The sequence below is a fragment of the Manis javanica genome, chromosome 13 (assembly GCF_040802235.1).
Source record: "Manis javanica isolate MJ-LG chromosome 13, MJ_LKY, whole genome shotgun sequence".
NCBI classification, from domain to species: domain Eukaryota; kingdom Metazoa; phylum Chordata; class Mammalia; order Pholidota; family Manidae; genus Manis; species Manis javanica.
In genome coordinates, this window is record NC_133168.1 from 28,112,529 (window position 1) to 28,135,755 (window position 23,227).

At 39.8% G+C, this 23,227-nt stretch overlaps 1 protein-coding gene across 11 annotated transcripts in view; it reads left to right on the top strand.

The window, feature by feature from the left end:
• The first annotated feature begins 1,952 nt into the window (after positions 1-1,952).
• Positions 1,953-23,227, top strand: part of SNAP91 (synaptosome associated protein 91) — a 173,633-nt gene continuing 152,358 nt past the window's right edge. For 4 of the 11 annotated variants that reach the window (XM_073219400.1, XM_073219397.1, XM_073219401.1 and 1 more), the window contains exons 1-2: positions 2,133-2,329; positions 3,416-3,575. In XM_073219400.1, the coding sequence (XP_073075501.1) occupies positions 3,446-3,575 (130 nt within the window). In that variant the 5' untranslated portion in view covers positions 2,133-2,329; positions 3,416-3,445. Of the gene's footprint in view, positions 2,086-2,131; positions 2,330-2,393; positions 2,611-2,756; positions 2,823-3,415; positions 3,576-23,227 lie in introns of those variants that run through there. The other 7 variants (XM_073219394.1, XM_073219399.1, XM_073219395.1 and 4 more) reach the window with 6 other exon arrangements.

Sequence of the window (23,227 nt, forward strand, 5' to 3'; positions counted from 1 at the left end):
CTAAGATAAGCATTTTAGTACTATACATTTTCCTCTAACTACTGCTTTACCTGTACCCCACATATTTTATGTTGCATTTTCATTATTATTCAGTTCAAAGTAATTTCTAATTTTCCTAAGAAAGTTAGACCCATGGGTTATTTAGAATGCGATGCTTTAATTATCAAATATTTAGGGATTTCCAGATATGTTACTAATTTTTAGTTAAATACCATGGTAGTAAGAGAACATACTTTGTATGGCTGTAATCTTTTAAAATTCTTTTAGATTAGCTTTATGGCCCAGAATATGGTCTATCCTGTTAAATTTCTATATGCACTTGGAAAGAATGCATTCCACTGTTGTTGAGTGGAGTACTTTGTAAATGTCAGGTAGGTCAAATTGGTTACAGTTATTTCAAGTCACCTTTACCACTGCTGGTTTTCTCTCAATGTGCCCAATCAATTACTGAGAGAAGAGAGTTGAAATCCTCAAGTGTAATGGCGAATTTGCCTATTTCTCCTTTTATGCTATTTTTGCTTCACCTTATTTTGAAGCTCTAGTCCTAGATATATAAACATGTAGGATTGTTACATATGCTTGATGCATTTTATCATTATGAAATGTGCCTCTTTATCTCTACTAACATCCTTTTTTGTGAAGTCTACTTTGTGCAATATTTAATATTGCCACTTCAGCTCTTTTTATCAGATTTATTGAGGTATAATTTATTCATAATAAAACTCACCAATTTTAGGTGTATACCTTGATAAGTTTTGAGAAATATATGCAGTTATGTGAACAGCATCACAATCATGAATCATGATATATAGAACATTTCCATCACTCCAAAAAGTTGCCTTCTGTCCCTTTGTAGGCGATCTCTTGCTTCACTCCTGGCACCTGACATCCTTTCTTTCTCTATAGTTTTGCCTTTTTCATAATGTTACATAAATGTAATTTCAACAAGTAGCACTGTGGGTTGGGCTTCTTTGACTTAGCATAATGCATTTAAGATTCATCCACGTAGTTTTTTTTTCCTAGTTATTGCTAGTAGAAGCCCATTGTGTATATATACCATATTTTGTTTATCCATGTACCAGTAGAGTAACATTTGGGTTTCTTCCAATTTGGGGCCATTTTGTAAAGCTAGTATAAAGTTTGAGCACAATTTTTTTAAATGGAAATGTGTTTTTATTTTTCTTGGATAAATATCCAGGTGAGGTATTGCTCTATAATATGGTAGGACAAGTATTTGAAACCTGACTGTGGTGGTCTTGGACTATGTTTCTTTAGCCATCACGCTTCTAATTAGTGCCAGAACCAGTCTCAACAGTTATAAATCATGAATTCATTCTGGAACACCTTACCAGGTAAAAGAAATACACAACAAAAATTTGATATCCACAGGTAGACATTCTACTGCCTCAAGGCCGAATAGAGATCATCCATACCCAGGAAAAAAATGAAGAAAACACACAACTGAAGTTCTGATCTTGACTCTACTTTGAGAATTTAAAACATTTTTTTAGGTAACAATAATCTATGAAAATGTCAATACGTAAAACTATTAACCAAGCCCAAATAGATATTCATGTATGCAATTCAAATATGCTGAAGACATTCAGACACTATGTTTAATTGACAGAAATTACTTTTTAAGGGTACAAAGTGTTTTCCTTTCACACCCAAATGACCACTGTGAATATAATGGGCCTCGATATTTGGCTTTGCTCGTTTTTCGTATGAATTTGCAGCAGACCTCAGTATCCGCTTAAGACCAAAGTGGCTGTAATTACCTGCCCACCCTGGCTCCCAGCTGTAACCGAGACATGCAAAGGAGCTCAAAGGAGTGGGGGACGCACCGCTGACGGGCCTGGTCGGCCAGCAGCCTCTGACATTTTAAATCGCCCTGCCCTTCTGGGCCGCGGTTGCCTTTGACAGGCGGGCTTGTCACAAACAGATGTAGGAGAGGAAGGGCTGGGCTCTGCCAGGCGCGCGCGACGATGGCCGGGCGTCGGCCTGCACAGGGTAGGGCTGCAGAAGACCCCGGCCGGGTGCGCTAACGCCCCCGCGGCCCCTGCGCCTCCCGCCGGCACCGGGCAGGTGTGTGCGGTGCGCGCGCACGCAGTGCGTGCCGGGTGCGGGGCCAGCGCGGAGGGGCTGCTGCGGGACGCGCGGAGGGCAGTTGGCTGGTTGGGTGACGGCCTCCCGGCTCCCGCCTCTCCTCTCGCGCTGGCCGTGGATGCGCGCGCGCGGCGTCCCCTGCCCGTCAGCTCGCGGCCCCGGGGGCGGCGAGCGTGAGTAGCTGGGAGGCGGCCGCGAGCCGCTCCACGGAGAGCTCGCCCGGGTTAGTCCGCCGCCGTCACCTGACTGGCCGGGGCCGCCGCCGCTGATTTGGGGCGGGGATGGGAGCGCGGAGCGGAGGGCCCGGGAGACGCGGCGGCGCCGGCGGCGGGCGGGTGCTGGCTCCGGGGCCACGCGGGCGGGCGCAGGGACCGCGGCGCTGAGGGCGGCAGCCGGGCCGGGCTGGCGGCTTCGCGGCCGGGGCACCGGGCTCCCGCACGGCCGCTCAGACCCACCCGAAGCGGCCTCCCTCGGCGGCTCGGGCTCCGCGCATCCTGGGGCGGGGTGAGTACCCGGCTGGCCTCCCCCCGGTGTCGGGCCCGCGCGGGGAGCGGGGAGGATGATCCTCCGGCGCGGAGCGGGGCGGCGGCGCGCTCGCGGTCGGGCGGGGGCTGGGCTACTGTCGGTCTGTTTGCTCCTTTGCCCGGCAGGGCGCGGCGCGGACCCTCCGGCTCCTCCGCAGAGCCCCGGGCGGCCCCTGCGGCGGGGACTCGGAGGTGAGGGCAGGGGCCCCGGGCGGAGGGCTTTGGAGGCGGCAGCGAGGAAGGCAGGGGAGGGAGGGCATAACATGGCGCAATGCTAGGATAATCGCCGCCGCGGCCAGGGAGGGCGAGCCCATTGCTGCAGCAGCGCTGGGAGGGGGGAGGAGGCCGGGGCTCGGGGTCCGATCCATTCCCCGATGCCTGCGGGCTGCGAGGAGGCAGCGCTGCGGCAGGGAGGTACGAGGTGGGCGCGGCGCCCAGGGAGTAACCCCATCGTGCGCCGCCGGGCTGACCCGGCACCCGGGGACCAGGGTGCAGGCGAAGGGCTGATTGACGCTGGAGCGCCGGGGGGCTGCAGCGGGCGGCTCGGGGGGTGGGGTCGGGATGGTATCACGACGCTGGAACCGGAGCCTGCCCTGGGGTTCGGTGACAGACCGACTCTTACGACCCCCCTAGACGGAGTCGCAGGTGCAGGGCTCAGCGCGTTGCCGGCTACGAGGGCGGGGACTAAAAGAGAGCTGCCGTTTGGCTGGAGGAGGCGAGGCCTGGGTGCTCGAAGTGTAGGGTCTGCGGGTTAAAGCAGCACCGTCTCCCCTTCTTCCCTGCAGAAAAGGAGGCGGTAGACGCGACTGGCGAAGATGTCGGGCCAAACGCTCACGGATCGGATCGCCGCCGCTCAGTACAGCGTGACAGGCTCCGCTGTAGCAAGAGCGGTCTGCAAAGCCACCACTCATGAAGTGATGGGGCCCAAGAAAAAGCACCTGGACTGTAAGCATCTCTTTATATAAGTGGGACATGCGCAAGGCAGAGGCGCCCAATACTGGCGGCGCGGCCTGGGCTTGCTGTCGCTAATTCTGCAGCCTTCAGAACTCTCGGCTGGACTGCCCCTGAGCTCAGAACCTCCAACCGTGGAGGTGTCGCCTTGGGTCAGCTCTGAAATCTTGTCTTTCACCCCCACCCCAACCCCTTTTTTTTTTCCCTACTGTTGACCTCCGAGGTCTTGATGGAGAAAGAAAACGTATGTATTAATACTATAAGATACGTAGAAATTGTACATTTCGAATTAGGCGCTTTTCCTCTTTTTTTTTCTTTCTCCACAATCCCACTACTTCTCAGGTTAGAGGAAATTAGGGATTGCAGTCATAACCAAAAAAAAGGTGGATTCATGAAAGGTCAGATTTGTCACCCTAGCTGTTTCCTAAATACATTTGGATAGTTTTAAGATAGTGTCAACTGTTTCAGTGTCTCAGGTTTTGGTGTGTGAGTGTGTAACCACATCAAAGGGAAATAAAAATAAATTCAAGGTATTGAATGAGGAAATTGGATTTTGCAGATAATGGCGATTTCGTTTTACACATCCTGGCACACTTCTTTGGCCCAGTCTCAGGAAATGCTGGGCGGAATGAGTATGCTGTGATCACAAAATGGATGTGCTTTCCCAGCATTTGAGATGGTGCAGTTTTGATGAACACATTTAATTCACGAATCGGATCGCCGCCGCTTTTTGCGTCTTGCTTATGTGATGTAAAAAGGTTTTCATCTAGTTTGGAATCTGTACATTTCTAGAATAAATGTTTCATATGATTAACATAGTAAATCTGTTGTTGAAGGGCAAATAGGGACACTTAGAAAAAGGCTTTTCACCTGCTTTGGGTTGGGAGAGTCCTTACAAGTAAAGCTTCATTAGAATATATTCTGTAACTGCTCTTCAGTTTTTATGATTTTCTTATGGTCTGTCCTGTTATGATGTTTGTTGGTAAAGGTCAGTTTTGGCATGAGAGACACAGGAACAGCCATACCCATTTCCTGTCTGGCTTCCTTTGCCCATTTTCTGGTTTTCTTTTGCTTCAGGGCTTTCCCAGTGTCTGCCTTGTGCAGCTGAGAAAACGTCACCGGTGTTAGAATTTACTCTATGGAGTGTACAACTGGGCAATACAAGGGTTGTCCAGCCTTGTGAACCTGTTGTCACATAAAATTGAATAATTTTACTTCTAGAAGCTTGTCTGAGGGGAAAACACCATTACTCCTTTCCTGAGGGAATGTTTAACGAAATTTGTCGATTGTGCTATCATTCGTTATATATGCAGTACACGGTCAGAGAGGCCACCAGGGCCAGAGCACCTAACAGAAGTGGAAATTATAAATTCATGACCAGCTCATTTTGCTGCAGCATGCTGAATCATTTAGCCATCTTTCCATCAGTTTACCCAACTCTGGAAGGATGGAATACTCATGGCTTAAAGGTATATGTGTCAGTATAGCAAATCCTCGTAACAAAAAAATGCTATAGGTTATGGATTTGCTAAAAGCTATGAAAATGATAGATCAATCTATTGGTATATTTCAGAGAATATTCACAGATTTGAGAATTTCATTAAACATTATTCAAATAAAGACTGACTTTTCCATATCTAAATGTTTAGTCACCTTACTCTTTTAGATCTGATGAAGTTTTTAAACATTTTCAAGGTGGGAGGTTTTCCAGTGTCTTTAGCATATGTTAGCGAGTGGGGTGATTTTGAAGATGTACAACATAGAGGGGAGATTCTGTATTCAGAAAGCAGCTGCAGTAGGAATTGGTATTGAATTATTAATATGAATAATATTAATTAAGAGCTGAAATTTATTGAATAGTTACTATATGCCAGGCATTGGGCTTTGCATCATTAATTTTTACATTATTTATTTATCAGTACTTAACAGGTTCAAGGAGTATAATTAACTTCCATAGCTGTTAACCACTGCCTTTAACTGCCATCTGTGGTTTATTTAGTAATATTCTCTTCTGAGAGGGGGGGAAAAAGGAGTGGTATTAGCCTGACCAGTATAATCTCCTAAACACCCATCTGTTTGCATGGCTTTGTGTGAAATTGAGGACCACAGCTCACACTTACTGAAATCTCTGTGATATGTGTGAAAAATTTTAAATTCTGTCACTTAGAGAAGACAAGCGCTAAGGGGGTATCAGTTCTTTTTTTTTTTTTTTGAACTCTTTACTCTTCCAGTAGTCATAAATTACCTGCACTAAAATTAACCTTAGGGTAGAGTTTGGAAAGATAGAAATGTTACTGATATGTCCTATTTCAAGAAAAGATGATATGGAGAATCTGAATATGTAAATAATGTTATATACATTGTAAAAGGTTATCTTTGCTCAGAATTCCTTGTAAAGCTCCTTTAAGTAACAGTAGACTACCTTACTAATTTATTCATAGGTTTTTCAGCAACATAACCATTTATAAAAGTGAATTACACCTGTTGTTATGATATGCAAACACATTTCCCTGTAGGTCCTGAAGTATTCTTAGGTAGTTAATGTTTTAGTTTTGAAAATATTAAATACTAGTTGGAAATGTTAACTTTAAAAATAAAACTGTGAGCTATTTCACCAGCAAAAATTAGTTTATTGGGGAGTAGCAGAGAATTGCAATTCGGGACATGCAAACTATAGCAAAACCATAGGCATACCCAGCAGTCAAAGGAGAGGAAGGTTATTTTATAGAGGAAAAAGGAGGGACTAGAAGGGGTTGTTTTGAACTTAAGTCCATTGGAGAAAAACAAAAGTTCGTGGGTGATCTTGGCTTCTCCTTGGCTGGGTTGCAGTAGTCTGTTTCTTGTAAGAGATGCAATATACATCTTCCCATGGTCAAGCTGTAATTGATGATTTCTTCCTGTTAGGATCTTCTGATGGGTTCTGTAATTGACAATTCTTGTAATTGAGGTAGAGCTGCTGGCTGCTGCTGCTTCTAACCTCTTGACTCGAGTGAGGTGTCCTTTTATTTTCACAGGAGGAAAAGCACCATTTTAGAGTAGGGGATTTGCATCCAGTTAAATTTTAATTTATAACTACTGTATGTATAAGTTTTAGTTTGGAGTTTAGATTGGAAGATTATAAGATTAGAGTTTATGGTTCTGTGAATTTTTTAAATATTAGGTCAATTGGATGGGCTCAAAATCTTTATGAAATGTAAATTAATATTATATAAAGTAGTGGCTTAAAAGATGAATTTTTTTGTCTGTAGGTTGATAGGCCAAGAAAATTACTATTATGGTGATTTATAAAATGATGTATAATGGTATATGATTTAAACATTTGAAGAAATGATTTGTTAAAATCTGAGACAGAATAAAATACAGTGAGAAGGTAGAAATAAACACTAGACATATTCTCAGAATTTTTTTTCCCTTTTTCTTTAATAACAGTATGTTTCTTGGAGGAAAAATATATTTTCAAAAGCTTCACCCTAATCAGCAGTGATATATTAAGTTTGAAAGATATGGTTAACCTTAGTAATCTAAATAATGATTATATTTTTAAGGTATTTTCAATTATGTAAAACTTCTTTTCCATTCTCTACCCTACTATAATAATGTTGTCCCTTGCACATGGAAACTAGGCACCTGACCAATGTCAGTTTGACATTAGCTCCTCTGGGTCCATTTGTGCATCATCCTCACTTCCTTTCCCTTATAATCTGTGTACCTATGTGAAAGCACATGAGACAGCCAGTACTCAGCAAGTATTTACCTTCTTGGTTACAACTGTCTTACATTTCAGTTGCTTTTCCTTTCCTATTTTGTAGTTGAATGCCTAGAGTATAGCCCAAGTCAAATAATAAAGTAATAAGATGCAGTGGGACACCTCATACCCAGGTGATGTGTCATAAAGAACAACCCTCCCCCCTCCCAGCCCCCCAGAAAACAAAACAAAACAAAACAAAATACAGAGTTGGCCCCAAGTAACACCTTCAGGGAGAAATTGGAAAGTTTGGCAGTGCTGGTATAAGATTCATTTTGGTTAATAGTGCTTATGATCAGTATCTATACATATTGTTAAAATATCCTATTTAACTATCAAAATTCAAACTTAGACATTACTGTTAACATCAAACCTTATGAAGAGTTAAATTAGTTATCAGCAATCCTATTTTTTCCCATTCTAAACCTCTTGAGGGTTTTTAATAATGAGCTTATTCCACATGATAAACAAGTGATTCAAGTTCTGAATCTTATGTTTGAAGGGTACTGGTATTTTATAAATGATTATTTTCCTCCCACAGTGAGAAAAAAAACTGTATTTTAAGAATATCTGGTAAAGGTAGTGGGAGATACAGACTATGTTTTGATTCAAATTGGTAAATTACCACAAAACTCCTCACTTTAATTCAGAAAACATCTGCAAATAAGTAAGAAATTTTGTGAGTAAACATAGAATGAAAATTTAAATCTTAAAGTTTATTTGCTTCACATAAATTTAATATATACAAAATAAATTCTGGTTTATAGAAATGCTATTTACATACTAATTCAGTTAATTCCATATCTATACTTGTGATCACTGAATAGTACTTTGTATATATAGTGCCAAGATCCAAAAAGTAAACAAAGCTTATTGAATAAAATTAATTGGAATGATGTATAAAAGCTTACTGAACCCTAGGCTAACTTTCAATATAAGAAGTATACTACCTTGATGTAAATATATTTTATTTTGATTTCAGTTCTCATTTAACTCTGTTATTAATTAAATAAACAATCAATGGGAGAAGCAGGGGAAGCAGAGGAGCGACAAAGGGTTTTAGGTAGGGAGCATGCTTTAGAAATGACTTAAAATAAGCGGACTTTTTATTAGCTAATGGAACAATAAGGATTTTTTCCTGGATCTTTTTACCTCCACATTTTCAGAGATATCTTTTTTTATGGTATAAAGTGAAATATATTTAGGTCACTTTAGATTTTTCTTTCTCCTTTGGTGATCAATTTGATTAGCAAATACTTTCTTAAAACCAGTATAAAACTGGTAATTCAAATTAATTTTTTGTAAGTTGCTTAGTGATTAAAAAAAATGTATATGTGGAAAATGTATACAATTATCTATGTAGTAGGTAAATTCATATCTTAATCACAGTATTAGCTTGCAGCATTTTAAATTAAAATCTACATTTTTGGTACATTGCCATATTAGTTTTAACATTTAATAAGTGACTGCTGAAGTCTTACTTGTAATCTGTGCACCTAGTTGCCATGGATCTCTCTCTCAGCTTTTCACAAATAAATGTCCTTTAAGTATCTTACCTCCTCTTCAAATTGACTGATGCTGCGATGAGGTGTTTTTTGGAGTTTATCATGGTTTCAATAACTTTGTAAAGAAGGTCAGAAGTAGCATATAACCCTATTTCCCGAGGGCCAAAGATGCTTTCCTTACAGAGTTGTCCTTTAGGTGACTCAACTCCTGAGCCAGCGGCTACTGGGAGAACTTTCAAATAAAATCATATTGTAGTTCAGTAAGTTGAAAAGCTGCATTTCTTGCCATGAAAAATAGTTGTTCTTCATTTTCACCTTGTAAATTCCTTTCTCCTTACAGAGAAATACATTGTTTGCTTATGAAGGGAAATGTTGGCTGTCTGTTTTTTCTTAAGTGTTTATGTAATGTGCTCTATCTTTTCTTTCTCATAAAGGGGAGAATAGTTGAATGGTATACCCAGTGCCCATTGTAGGTGACCTATAAGTTAGAAATGTTGGAATTGTCCTTGGAGCAGTGTGAAAGCACAAACCAGGGAAAGAATTGTATCCCAAAGCCCACAGCCGTTATATAACCATGTTCCTGCTCTCTCTTTATTTGTCGCAAATATGTGAGGAACATCCCCACTTCCTCCCACCCCACCGCCCTCCCTTGTGTGTGTAAGGTTTCTCTATTATGCATCATTAAGGAGGATCTAATGTCTTCTGAAGGATTCTGTGATGTGCTGTTGCTGGTCAGGAGAGAAGCTGGATCTTTGCCTACGTTGTGGAGTTTTGCTTTTTTGGCCTGATGATTTGATTCTTCTTCTAGGATTGTCAACACTTTTATTTTCAATAACTCTCCTTTCTGTGTGAGCTATTCTCTTTGTTATTCATATGACTTTAACCTTTCCTTCTCTCTCCCTTATAAGCATATTTAAGTATCTCCATTTCAAACAAAACCACCTTCACACAACTCTCCTTTGACTGTGACCTTTTCCAGCAACCAACCTGTCACCCCTTGCTTTTCTTTCACAGTCATGCTTCTTGAAACAAAAACTCACCATTCCAAAGAAAACAAGCACAATTCTACCCTTCTTTGGTTATTCTGTGTCTTTGAGTGCTTTAATAAATGCATGAAATGTTAGACTTGCTACTAGGTGCCAGGGATTGCCCACACAGTTGCCCAAGCCACTAATCTAAGCGTTATCCCTAATTTCTCAAATCCAGTGGATGATTAATTATTAAAACTCTCTGTAAACCTTTTCTTACTGTCTGTCTTCTGCCTTGGTTTAGATCAGTAATAAACCTCATCTGTTAAATGAGCATTACTAATAATACCTACTTGACTTTTGGTGAGGAATAAGTAAGATAATGCATGTAAAATACCTAGGCCAGAGCTTGACACGCAAACATGACCAACAGCAGTATTACTACCACTACTATAGTTAACCATTACTAGTATAGTTGCTGATGGTTGCTACTGCTAGTACCATTACTCCTACTACCACTCCTCTAACAACTGGTATGTGAACCGTAGTGATTTATCTTTACCACTTCTCCATGCTTATGTTTTGTCCCTTCCTTTCTGTTGCTTCAGTTTTTAATTCCAACTTTCTCTTCTGTAGTTTGAAAGTTATATATATTATTTTTGTTGTTTTAGTGAATACTCTTAAAAATTTAAGATGCATTCTTAAAGTGTAACATAGATCAGTATCTTTTTTCCTCCCAAAGAAAAGATATTTAGAAACCTTTAACTCCAATCCCCCACTTCTTACTTACCTGCTATCATCCAGTGTTTTAATTCTGCCATGGTTTTAATCCCTAAAGGTAGGCATTATTTGATAAAGGCAATATTTATTTAGATTTATCCACCTTCTTTGCTCAGTATTACATCATTATGTATCAGATTTTCCTGAGCTATATTCTTTTGAGACTCCTTCAGTGAGGCTCTTTAGTAATAAAAAAATAAAATTAAAAAGTAAATAAAGTAATAATTTAAAAATCTGTATTTTACCCATATTTTTGAAGGTACATACAACTCTAGATTGACAATTATTTTCTCTGTGAAGATAATTTTATCTTTTGGCTTCTGTTGCTGCTCTTAAGGAGTTATCTATTATTCTCTCTACCTTCAGGTAATCTTTTTTTTTTTTTTTGTGGCTGCTTAAATCTTGTCCTTGTGTACTTGCTGGGTTTCCTGAATCTGAGAATTCATTTCTCTCCAGTTCTGGGAAATTCTTAACCTTTCAGCTATTACTGATAGTTGCCTATACCCATTCTCTTTTATATCTCCTTCAAATATGATTATATGTATACATTATACCCATAAATCTCAAAATATACCTTTCAAAGTTTCTAATGCTTTCTTTACTGCTCAGCATGCTTTGTTTTTCAGATGTCCTCCAGTTTATTAATTCTCTCTTTAGCTGTGTCTTTTCTGCTTTTACTCATTTGTATTTTTCATTTTTGAAGCTTTTGAAATTTGGTCTTTTTTTGGATAACTTATATTTCTTGCTTACATTTTTGAGTTTTTCTTTTATATCTTTACCATTTTGAACAAAACTCATTTTATGTTCTGTTTCTCATAGATCTGTTACATGAAGTAATGTTTCTGCTGTTATTTTTGCCTGACCCCCATATATGATTGGTTTTCTCAGATGTTTTGTAATTTTGGGCTCTGAGATCACATTGGCTAAGACTTCATCTGTGGGAATCCTGAAGAGGATTTGTGCTTTTCTCTGCTAGGTCCCACAAGTGCTACCCTTCCGGGCACACCTTATGTTGATTTCTGCTGTTGAAGTTTCCCATATATTACAGGTCCTAGTCCCTCATTTGAAAATCCAAAAAGCTCAGAAGACCAAAATTGTTTTTTGTAAATCATTTGGTAGAAAAACAACCTGAAGGCTGTATGTTGAAGGTTTATATGTTGAACTATAGAAATATGGTCATCTGTTATGTTGTGCATATACTGGGGTGTTATGTATAATACATACTGGGGTGTATGTACCATATTACATTTGCAAAATCTGAGAAATTCCTGAACTCTGAAACATATATGGTGCTGAGAATTTGGATAGAGGAGTATGAATCTGTAGTCTAAATCTGAATCACAAACTTGGGCAAGAGGAAAGCTGTGGTTACAAATGCCCCAGAGAGTTCTACCCAGCACCTAGGCTGAGTAGGAGAGGTTTCCTGTTGTCTTCTTTTGCTGGGAGGTGTTCTTTCTAATTTTACTGAGTGAGTACCCCTCTGAGGATTCCAGCTTTATGTAGTGCTTTTGGTTCCACCTAGCCACCCTGCTTAGTCCCAAAGGCCTGTCTTCTGTCCCCACAGGGCTGTTGCAATCTAAGCTTCTGGTGGTTCTGGTTAACATGTGGCCTCAGGACCCTTCTTTTCATCATCAGTTTTCCATGTGCTTTTCTTCATCTGCTTTCTCTTCTGGCCCCGGGGATTGTTTTTATTTTCTTGTCAATTCAGCCAAATGGGTGGAAGGATCCTGCAGTATTTATCTAAGTTATCAGATATTTTTTTTGATTGTCTATCTGAATGCTAGATGTAGACCAGTCTGTTTTCCTCTCCTCTGCTCTTACCTCTCCCCCAACCCTGCAAACATACCACAGTTCATTCCTGAGCAATTTTGAAATTGGTTAGATTCACTATACTCTTCATTACTTTTGGACCTTTATGCAGGCTGTTTCTGTGTTTTAATACATATATATATTTTTTTTACCATGCACAAAATAGAAAAATTTATTATGATTACTTAAATAAATCTGGCCATTTAAGTGCTTCATTCATCATGAACATTATTTATATTCATGTAATTGTTAGGAAAGGCTAGTGTCTGTTTCTACAGACTTCAATTTTTTTTTTTCAGAGGGCATCTCATATTTATTGATCAAATGGTTGTTAACAACAATAAAATTCTGTATAGGGGACTGAATGCTCAATGCACAATCATTAATCCACCCCAAGCCTAATTCTCATCAGTCTCCAATCTTCTTAAGCATAACGAACAAGTTCTTACATGGTGAACAAATTCTTACATAGTGAATAAGTTCTTACATGGTGAACAGTACAAGGGCAGTCATCACAGAAACTTTCGGTTTTGATCACTCTTCATGAACTATAAACAATCAGGTCTAATATGAATATTCATTTGATTTTTATACTTGATTTATATGTGGATCCCACATTTCTCCCTTTATTATTATTTTTATTTTTATTTTTAATGAAAGGCTGAAGTGGTAGGTAGATGCAAGATAAAGGTAGAAAACATAGTTTAGTGATGTAAGAGAGCAAATGTAGATGATCAGGTGTGTGCCTAATTCTTGGTTGAGTTCCAACAGTATAGATACAGTCAAATTTGTTGTTTTACTGAAAGCACACACCAGCTTATATATCTCCTTCTTCATTCCAATGGCAAGTCCAGAAACTGGTGGGATGGATGCAGCTACAACTGCAGCATCGCCTGGATCTTTGTTGAGGTTTTTTGATGATCATCTTCTGGTATGACTCTTCCAGAGAGTGCTGATGTTGGAAGTTCTTCTTCATATCATATCTTAGTTCATTTTCTGGGTAGCCAAATTAGGCTTTGATCCTCTGTATAAACACAAACAGACCCTTTGCCAACACTTTGATATGCCCTTTATACCATTGTGTAGAACTCATTGGAGGTCACCACACAGGAACTGCTTTTTTTTTTTTTTAAGAGAAAGGAATATTATCAGAAAAGTGTACCTCCATACCTGATCATCTGACACCCTTTAAGTGATCAAAATTAAGGATATTTAAAGCATGCATTAATCGTTGATTTACAGTTAGTTTTATCCTATCAAGGAGTAATCCCCCTTTTCTTTCTTTTTTTATCTTTAATCTACACTTACATGAAGAATATTATATTTACTAAGCTCTCCCCTATACCAGGTCCCCCCTATAAACCACTTTACAGTCACTGTCCGTCGGCATAGCAAAATGTTGTAGAATCAGTACTTGTCTTCTCTGTGTTGTATAGCCCTCCCCTTTCTCCCTCCCCGCCATGCATGCTACTCTTAATACCCCCTTTCTTCTCCCCCCCCCCCTTATCCCTCCCTACCCACCCATCCTCCCCAGTCCCTTTCCCTTTGGTACCTGTTAGTCCATTCTTGAGTTCTGTGATTCTGCTGCTGTTTTGTTCCTTCAGTTTTTCCTTTGTTCTTATACTCCACAGATGAGTGAAATCATTTGGTATTTCTCTTTCTCCGCTTGGCTTATTTCACTGAGCATAATACCCTCCAGCTCCATCCATGTTGCTGCAAATGGTAGGATTTGCCATTTTCTTACAGCTGAATAGTATTCCATTGTGTATATGTACCACATCTTCTTTATCCATTCATCTACTGATGGGCATTTAGGTTGCTTCCAATTCTTGGCTATTGTAAATAGTGCTGCGATAAACATAGGGGTGCATCTGTCTTTCTCAAACTTGATTGCTGCGTTCTTAGGGTAAATTCCTAGGAGTGGAATTCCTGGGTCAAATGGTAGGTCTGTTTTGAGCATTTTGATGAACCTCCATACTGCTTTCCACAATGGTTGAACTAATTTACATTCCCACGAGCAGTGTAGGAGGGTTCCCCTTTCTCCACAGCCTCGCCAACATTTGTTGTTGTTTGTCTTTTGGATGGCAGCCATCCTTACTGGTGTGAGGTGATACCTCATTGTGGTTTTAATTTGCATTTATCTGATAATTAGTGATGTGGAGCATCTTTTCATGTGTCTGTTGGCCATCTGTATTTCTTTTTTGGAGAACTGTCTGTTGTCTGTTCAGTTCCTCTGCCCATTTTTTAATTGGTTTATTTGTTTTTCGTCTGTAGAGGCGTGTGAGCTCTTTATATATGTTGGATGTCAAGCCTTTATCTGATCTGGATTTTACAAATATATTCTCCCATACTGTAGGGTTCCTTTTTGTTCTATTGATGGTGTCTTTTGCTGTACAGAAGCTTTTCAGCTTAATATAGTCCCACTTGTTCATTTTTGCTCTTGTTTTCCTAGCCCGGGGAGATATGTTCAAGAAGAGGTCACTCATGTTTATGTCTAAAAGGTTTTTGCCTATGTTTTTTTCTAAGAGTTTTATGGTTTCATGACTTACATTCAGGTCTTTGATCCATTTTGAATTTACTTTTGTGTATGGGGTTAGACAATGGTCCAGTTTCATTCTCCTACATGTAGCTGTCCAGTTTTGCCAGCACCATCTGTTGAAGAGACTGTCATTTTGCCATTGTATGTCCATGGCTTCTTTATCAAATATTAATTGACTATATATGTTTCGGTTAATGTCTGGAGTCTCTAATCTGTTCCACTGGTCTGTGGCTCTGTTCTTGTGCCAGTACCAAATTGTCTTGATTACTATGGCTTTGTAGTAGAGCTTGAAGTTGGGGAGTGAGATCCCCCCTACTTTATTCTTCTTTCTCAGGATTGCTTTACCTATTCGGGGTCTTTGGTGTTTCCATATGAATTTTTGAATTATTTGTTCCAGTTCATTTAAGAATGTTGCTGGTAATTTGAGAGGGATTGCATCAAATCTGTATATTGCTTTGGGCAGGATGGCCATTTTGACGATATTAACTCTTCCTAGCCATGAGAATGGGATGAGTTTCCATTTATTAGTGTCCCCTTTAATTTCTCTTAAGAGTGACTTGTAGTTTTCAGAGTATAAGTCTTTCACTTCTTTGGTTAGGTTTATTCCTAGGTATTTTATTCTTTTTGATGCAATGGTGAATGGAATTGTTTTCCTGATTTCTCTTTCTATTGATTCTTTGTTCGTGTATAGGAAAGCTACAGATTTCTGTGTGTTAATTTTGTATCCTGCAACTTTGCTGTATTCTGATATCAGTTCTAGTAGTTTTGGAGTGGAGTCTAGGGTTTTTTATGTACAATATCATATCATCTGCAAATAGTGACAGTTTAACTTCTTCTTTACCAATCTGGATTCCTTGTATTTCTTTGTTTTGTCTGATTGCTGTGGCTAGGACCTCCAGTACTATGTTAAATAACAGTGGGGAGAGTGGGCATCCCTGTCTGGTTCCCGATCTCAAAGGAAATGCTTTCAGCTTCTCGCTGTTCAGTATAATGTTGGCTGTGGGTTTATCATATATGGCCTTTATTATGTTGTGGTACTTGCCCTCTATTCCCATTTTGCTGAGAGTTTTTATCATGAATGCATGCTGAATTTTGTCAAGTGCTTTTTCAGCATCTATGGAGATGATCATGTGGTTTTTGTCTTTCTTTTTGTTGATGTGGTGGATGATGTTGATGGATTTTCAAATGTTGTACCATCCTTGCATCCCTGGGATGAATCCCACTTGGTCATGGTGTATGATCCTTTTAATATGCTGTTGAATTCTGTTTGCTAATATTTTATTGAGTATTTTTGCATCTGCATTCATCAGGGATATTGGTCTGTAATTTTCTTTTTTGGTGGGGTCTTTGCCTGGTTTTGGTATTAGGGTGATGTTGGCTTCATAGAATGAGTTTGGGAGTATTCCCTCCTCTTCTATATTTTGGAAAACTTTAAGGAGAATGGGTATTATGTCTTCTCTGTGTGTCTGATAAAATTCCGAGGTAAATCTGTCCGGCCCCGGGGTTTTGTTCTTGGGTAGTTTTTTGATTACCGTTTCAATTTCTTTGCTCGTAATTGGTTTGTTTAACTTTTGTGTTTCTTCCTTGGTCAGTCTTGGGAGGTTGTATTTTTCTAGGAAGTTGTCCATTTCTTCTAGGTTTTCCAGCTTGTTGGCATATAGGTTTTCATAGTAGTCTTTAATAATTCTTTGTATTTCTGTGGAGTCTGTCGTGATTTTTCCATTCTCATTTCTGATTCTATTGATTTGTGTTGATTCTCTTTTTCTCTTAATAAGTTTGGCTAGAGGCTTATCTATTTTGTTTATTTTCTCAAAGAACCAGCTCTTGGTTCCGTTGATTTTTGCTATTGTTTTATTCTTCTCAATTTTGTTTATTTCTTCTCTGATCTTTATTATGTCCCTCCTTCTGCTGACTTTAGGCCTCATTTGTTCTTCTTTTTCCAGTTTCGATAATTGTGATGTTAGACTATTCATTTGGGATTGTTCTTCCTTCTTCAAGTGTGCCTGGATTGCTATATACTTTCCTCTTAAGACTGCTTTCGCTGCATCCCACAGAAGTTGGGGCTTTGTGTTGTTGTCATTTGTTTCTATATATTCCTTGATCTCTATTTTGATTTGTTCATTGATCCATTGATTATTTAGAAGCATGTTGTTAAGCCTCCATGTGTTTGTGAGCCTTTTTGTTTTCTTTGTAGAATTTATTTCTAGTTTTATACCTTTGTGGTCTGAAAAATTGGTTGGTAGAATTTCAATATTTTGGAATTTACTGAGGCTCTTTTTGTGGGCTAGTATGTGGTCTATTCTGGAGAATGTTCCATGTGCACTTAAGAAGAATGTATATCCTGTTTCTTTTGGATGTAGAGTTCTATTGATGTCTATTAGGTCCATCTGTTCTAGTGTGTTGTTCAGTGCCTGTGTGTCCTTACTTATTTTCTGCCCGGTGGATCTATCCTTTGGGGTGAGTGGTGTGTTGAAGTCTCTTAAAATGAATGCATTGCAGTCTATTTCCCTCTTTAGTTCTGTTAGTATTTTCTTCACATATGCTGGTGCACCTGTGTTGGGTGCATATATATTTAGAATGGTTATATCCTCTTGTTGGACGGAGCCCTTTATCATTATGTAGTGTCCTTCTTTATCTCTTGTTACTTTCTTTGTTTTGAAGTCTATTTTGTCTGATATTAGTACTGCAACCCCTGCTTTCTTCTCACTGTTGTTTGCCTGAAATATGTTTTTCCATCCCTTGACTTTTAGTCTATGCATGTCTTTGGGTTTGAGGTGAGTTTCTTGTAAGCAGCATATAGATGGGTCTTGCTTTTATATCCATTCTATTACTCTGTGTCTTTTGATTGGTGCATTAATTCCATTTACATTTAGGGTGACTATTGAGAGATATGTACTTATTTCCATTGCAGGCTCTAAATTCATGGTTACCAAAGGTTCAAGGTTAGCTTCTTTAGTATCTTACTGCCTAACTTAGCTCGCTTATTGAACTGTTACATACACTGTCTGGAGATTCTTCTCTCCCTTCTTATTCCTCCTCCTCCATTCTTCATATGTTGTGTGTTTTGTTCTGTGCTCTTTTTAGGAGTGCTCCCATCTAGAGCAGTCCCTGTAAGATACCCTGTAGAGGTGGTTTGTGGAAAGCAAATTCCCTCAGCTTTTGCTTGTCTGGGAATTGTTTAATCCCACCATCATATTTAAATGATAGTCCTGCTGGATACAGTATCCTTGGTTCAAGGCCCTTTTGTTTCATTGCATTAAGTATATCATGCCATTCTCTTCTGGCCTGTAGGGTTTCTGTCGAGAAGTCTGATGATAGCCTGATGGGTTTTCCTTTATAGGTGACGTTTTTCTCTCTAGCTGCCTTTAGAACTCTTTCCTTGTCCTTGATCCTTGCCATTTTAATTATTATGTGTCTTGGTGTTGTTCTCCTTGGATCCTTTCTGTTTGGGGTTCTGTGTATTTCCGCGGTCTGTTCGATTATTTCCTCCCCCAGTTTGGGGAAGTTTTCAGCAATATTTCTTCAAAGACACTTTCTATCCCTTTTCCTTTCTCTTCTTCTTCTGGTACCCCTAAAATATGGATATTGTTCCTTTTATCTCTCTCTATGTCAGCTTCTATACGTTCCTGTTCTCTGGTTTCTGTTCCTTCAATGGCCTCTTGCATCTTATCCATTCTGCTTATAAATCCTTCCAGGGTTTGTTTCACTGCTGTGATCTCTTTCCTGACATCTGTGATCTCCCTCCGGACTAAATCCCATTGCTCTTGCATTTTTCTCTGCATCTCCATCAGCATGTTCATGATTTTTATTTTGAATTCTTTTTCAGGAAGACTGGTTAGGTCAGTCTCCTTCTCAGGTGTTGACTCTGTGATCTTTGTCTGCCTGTAGTTTTGCCTTTTCATGGTGATAGAGATAGTTTGCAGAGCTGGTACAAGTGATGGCTGGAAGAGGTTTCCTTCTTGTTGGTTTGTGGCCTTCCTCTCCTGGGATAGTAGCAACCTCTAGTGGCTTGTGCTGGGCAGCTGTGCGCAGACAGGGCTTTGGCTTCCTGCCCGGCTGCTATGGAGTTTATCTCTGCTGTTGCTGTGGGTGTGGCCTGGCTCTTGCTGCTGCTCCAAAATGGTGGAGCCCCGTTGGAGGGGGAGCGGCTGGGAGGCTGTTAATCTCCGTAAGGGGCCTCTGTGCTCCCTGCTGCCCAGGGTGTTAGAGTGCCCAGAGATCCCCAGATTCCCTGCCTTTGCACTAAGTGTCCTGCCCTGCCCCTTTAAGACTTCCAAAAAGCACTCTCCAAACCAAAACAATAGCAACAAAAACAAAAAAAAATTTAATAAATAATTTAAAAAAAAAAGAAAGAAAAACACACAATATTCTTTGTCCTCAGGCGCAGGTCTCAGGCAGCCCCTCACCAGTTTTTCTGCCCTGTTTCCCTAGTATTGGGGTCCCTGTCCCTTTAAGACTTCCAAAAAGCACTCGCAGAAAAAAAAAGAGGGAAAAAAAATGACCACTCCCATTTTTTTGTTCTCCGGCGTCGGCCTCAGGCACCCGCTCACCGGTCCTGCCGCCCTGTTTCCCTAGTATCCAGGACTGCTCGCATGCACTGTGTCTGCGCTCTGGTCCGGATGGCTGGCGCTGGGTGTTCAGCAGTCCTGGGCTCCCTCTCCCTCCCGCTCAGATCTCTCTCTTCCTGCTGGGAGCTGGGGGGAGGGGCATTTGGAGCCCGCCCAGCCGAGGTTTGTATCTTACCCCCTTCGCGAGGGGCTGGGTTCTCACGGGTGTGGATGTGATCTGGATGTTGTCCTGTGTCCTCTGGTCTTTATTTTAGGAAGAGTTGTCTTTGTTATATTTTCATAGATATGTGTGGTTTTGGGAGGAGATTTCTGCTGCTCTTCTCATGCCGCCATCTTGGCTCCTGGACCTTTAATATATTTTTTATGTCTCACTTGTAAAACCTAGTCTCTCTCTGGTATATCACTTGCAGAGCTGTGGTGGTATTGTTTAGTGTTCCATTCTTACTCTAGTCTTCAGTATCATTGAGGCTGCCTTATGCCAAACATACCATAGGAACAGGTTTGATAAACATCTGTTGAATGATTTTTTGTTACACATATCCCATTTCCCAAATTCAGACCCTTTTTTTCTTATAAACTCTATATTTAAAGATTTTACTTTTACTTATTAAACTTTCAGAAGAGTAAGGAATTAAACTTAAGCCTTTTATATCCCTGATATGAAAGGTGTTTGGTTGTAGATTTAAATGATATATGTGCTTCTCTTGGTGCAAATCTTCAGTGATTAGACAGTAGATAATTAGGTATTGATATTAGAGAAAGTTCTTAGTTAACATTTTGTGTGTGTGTATGTGTACACCCCTTTGGCTTGTTTTACATTGGATAGAGTTGGGTAGCATTGCTTTTCAATATCTATTTAAAAAGTCACATATACTGTGAATGGTAAGGGTCGTTTTGAACAAAAGCATTATTTTAAAGTAGCTGCAACTTGAGGATTTTAGAAGAGCAGTGAGGAAAGACCAGCTTAAGCTAAAACTTTGGATCATTTTGCCTTTATAAAGAAAGCAATAAATGTTAGCATATTTAATTTGGCTTTTAATGACCTGTTTGGAGAAATTAGAAATTACTTTCAGTGTTAAGGCTTTCAGGAGCTTATTTAGCACAATCCTATTATTTATTCATTTAATAAATATTTGGGTATTTATAAATGCCAGGAATTGTTCCAGCAGGCAGGGATACCATGGTGAGCAATATACACACAGCTCTTGGCATCAGAGAGCTTGCTACTTAGTGCAGTAGACAGAAAGTGAAAAAATTATTACAGGTGGTTCAAAAAGAATTCATTTTTAACAGGAGGTGAAAACTACAGTAGAGATACATTGTGGAGGAAGTGATGTTTAAGTCCAGACTTGAAGAATGAGTTGACTTGCCTAGGTGAGTTGTGAACAACAGCTGCTGCAGGCTATAGTCTAGAAAGAGACCCAGAGGAAGGCACAATGTAGGAATTTAAAGAAGTTAAGGGTTGTGAAAACCTGAATTTAAGAAGGTCAAGAAAGAATGTTAAGAGATGAGAACTGAGTTGTGGATGGGGGCTAAATCTGAAGGGCCTTCTTGGCTTGAGAGAATCTTAGAAATTGTCCAACCTCTTCATGTTTACAGATGAAGATGCTAAATCCCAAAGAGGCAAAATCACACGTTGTGTATATATTAATACTGAGTAGTTCTTGTCTGCCTTGAGCAGGTACCCTAATGGGTCATTGCTTTATTTACCTAGTTCCGATTGCTGTATCTATGCCAGAAAATATCTTCCATGTGGGTCATGTGAGAACAGTAAAAATATTTGAACCTATATATGTATATGTGTGTATATTTATACATATGTACTTGTGTTTGTATGTGTATATACACACACACATAACTTTAATAGTCTGAATTCAGAGTCACCATAAATGCAAACTTAACCCAGTCTGACGCAGTAGACTGTCATGAAGCAGGCCCTGGTGGTGTTGCAGGGCTCCTCCTGCTTGCCTGACCTCTTTTTGTCTTTTCCTTCTTGACTGTTGCTTGGTTCTTGCGTCAAAAATCCAAAACAAAAATAACCCCCCAAACCCCCACATATATCAAGTGTCTCTAAGTGTATACAGGCCATACTTCCCCGTTAACACCAAAGAAAACCCACCCCAAAACCTAAAGTTATTAAAGTTTAGGTTAAGAAAATACCCAAGTGAATTTTATATTTCTTCTATTCTTTCCAAAGCCAGTTGTTTCCACATTACCATCATCTCTAAGTCTTTTCAAGACAAGTATTAAAAAAATACCAGAAAATATTCTATTAATTCTTCCTGAAGAACTGAAATAAAGATTTTAAAAACTTCCTACTGTCACTATAGGCTTGATTAGCATCAAACTGTACAGCTTAACAGACCCTCGATCATCTAACTTAATAATTCAGTTAGACTGTGGCTTAATGAAGTTTTGTTATTTTTGTCTCTCTCGTGCAAGAGGGTTGCAGTGTGTTCGTTTTTCCGGTCCTCACTGAGTATGTGACATTTACCATCCTGGTTCTGGCCGCCCTTGAATGAGCATGAATGTCCCCTTGGAAGGGCCCATGGAAGGCAGATTTGAGGTCATGCTAGCGAACAGGCTGAACCACCTGTTTAACACCTGCATTTCCTCAATGCTATGAGGTCCTCTACTTGTCCTTTTTCCCCATAAAGCTCTCATCATGACTCCAAAAGGGTCAGTTAACTTTTATTTATTTACTTCATTGCATTTTGTGAAAAACTGTGCTGTCATAATATTACTCAGCCAAGGGTTGGTTCTATACACATACCTTAGTGGGACAGAGATGTGGGTTTTTTCCTTCTTACAACTTGTACTAATCATTTCATTCAGTAACATTGTGCACGTGGGAAAAAGTGCTTCTTCACTTGGGTTCAGCACTACTTTTTCAGGTGGAAAAGGAAGAGTTTAAATTGGGCACTCAATTGGCAAGAGTGTAAATTGGTACAAATATTTGGGCAGGTACATGGCAATATTAATGAAAACTTTTGAAAATCCCTTGACCCAGAAGTTTGACTGTAAGAAATTTATTTCCAATAAATAATTGGAAAAATAGAGAAAAGTATGCATTCAAGGGTAGTTGTTGCAGCAATGTATATATGAGTACAAAATTGAATACACTTAAATACTTGATTAGAAATTGGTGGTGTAACCAAACAATAAAATACTGGGCAACCCTGGAAGATGAGATTGTTAAAACATATTTGACATAGAAAGACAGTTTATGAGATATGATCTGTTTTCATTTTTTAAAAATATCTATATGTCCATAATACATATTTTGGTAGAATATATGCCAAAATGTTGGCTGTGAGTTGAAGGATTTTTACTTTCTATTTTGTATCCATGTTAATCATGACTGTTTGATTACAGGTTACAGGAAAATAGATCCAGCTAGTTTGGGCAAAGAGAGGATCATTTTGTTTCTCGTAACCAGCCGGAGGGAAAGGCACAGATGAATGAAGCTGGGCCCTCTGGTACTAGTTCTGGGTTCTCCCTCCGCCTCCTGTTTCTCACAGCAGTGGTGGAGCACCTGCTTCATTCTTGCTGACTTTCTCAATGAGTTTGAAAACATGGTGAACTAAAGCTCCCATGTTCACATCACCACAGCCTCACCAAGGGAAAAGGACTCTTCCTAGAGCTAGAGTTACATAGAATCATAGGGAAGTATTCTGATCTGCTTTGCCTGTGTCATTGTTTACCTGTGTGAGTATGTAGCATGGTACTATG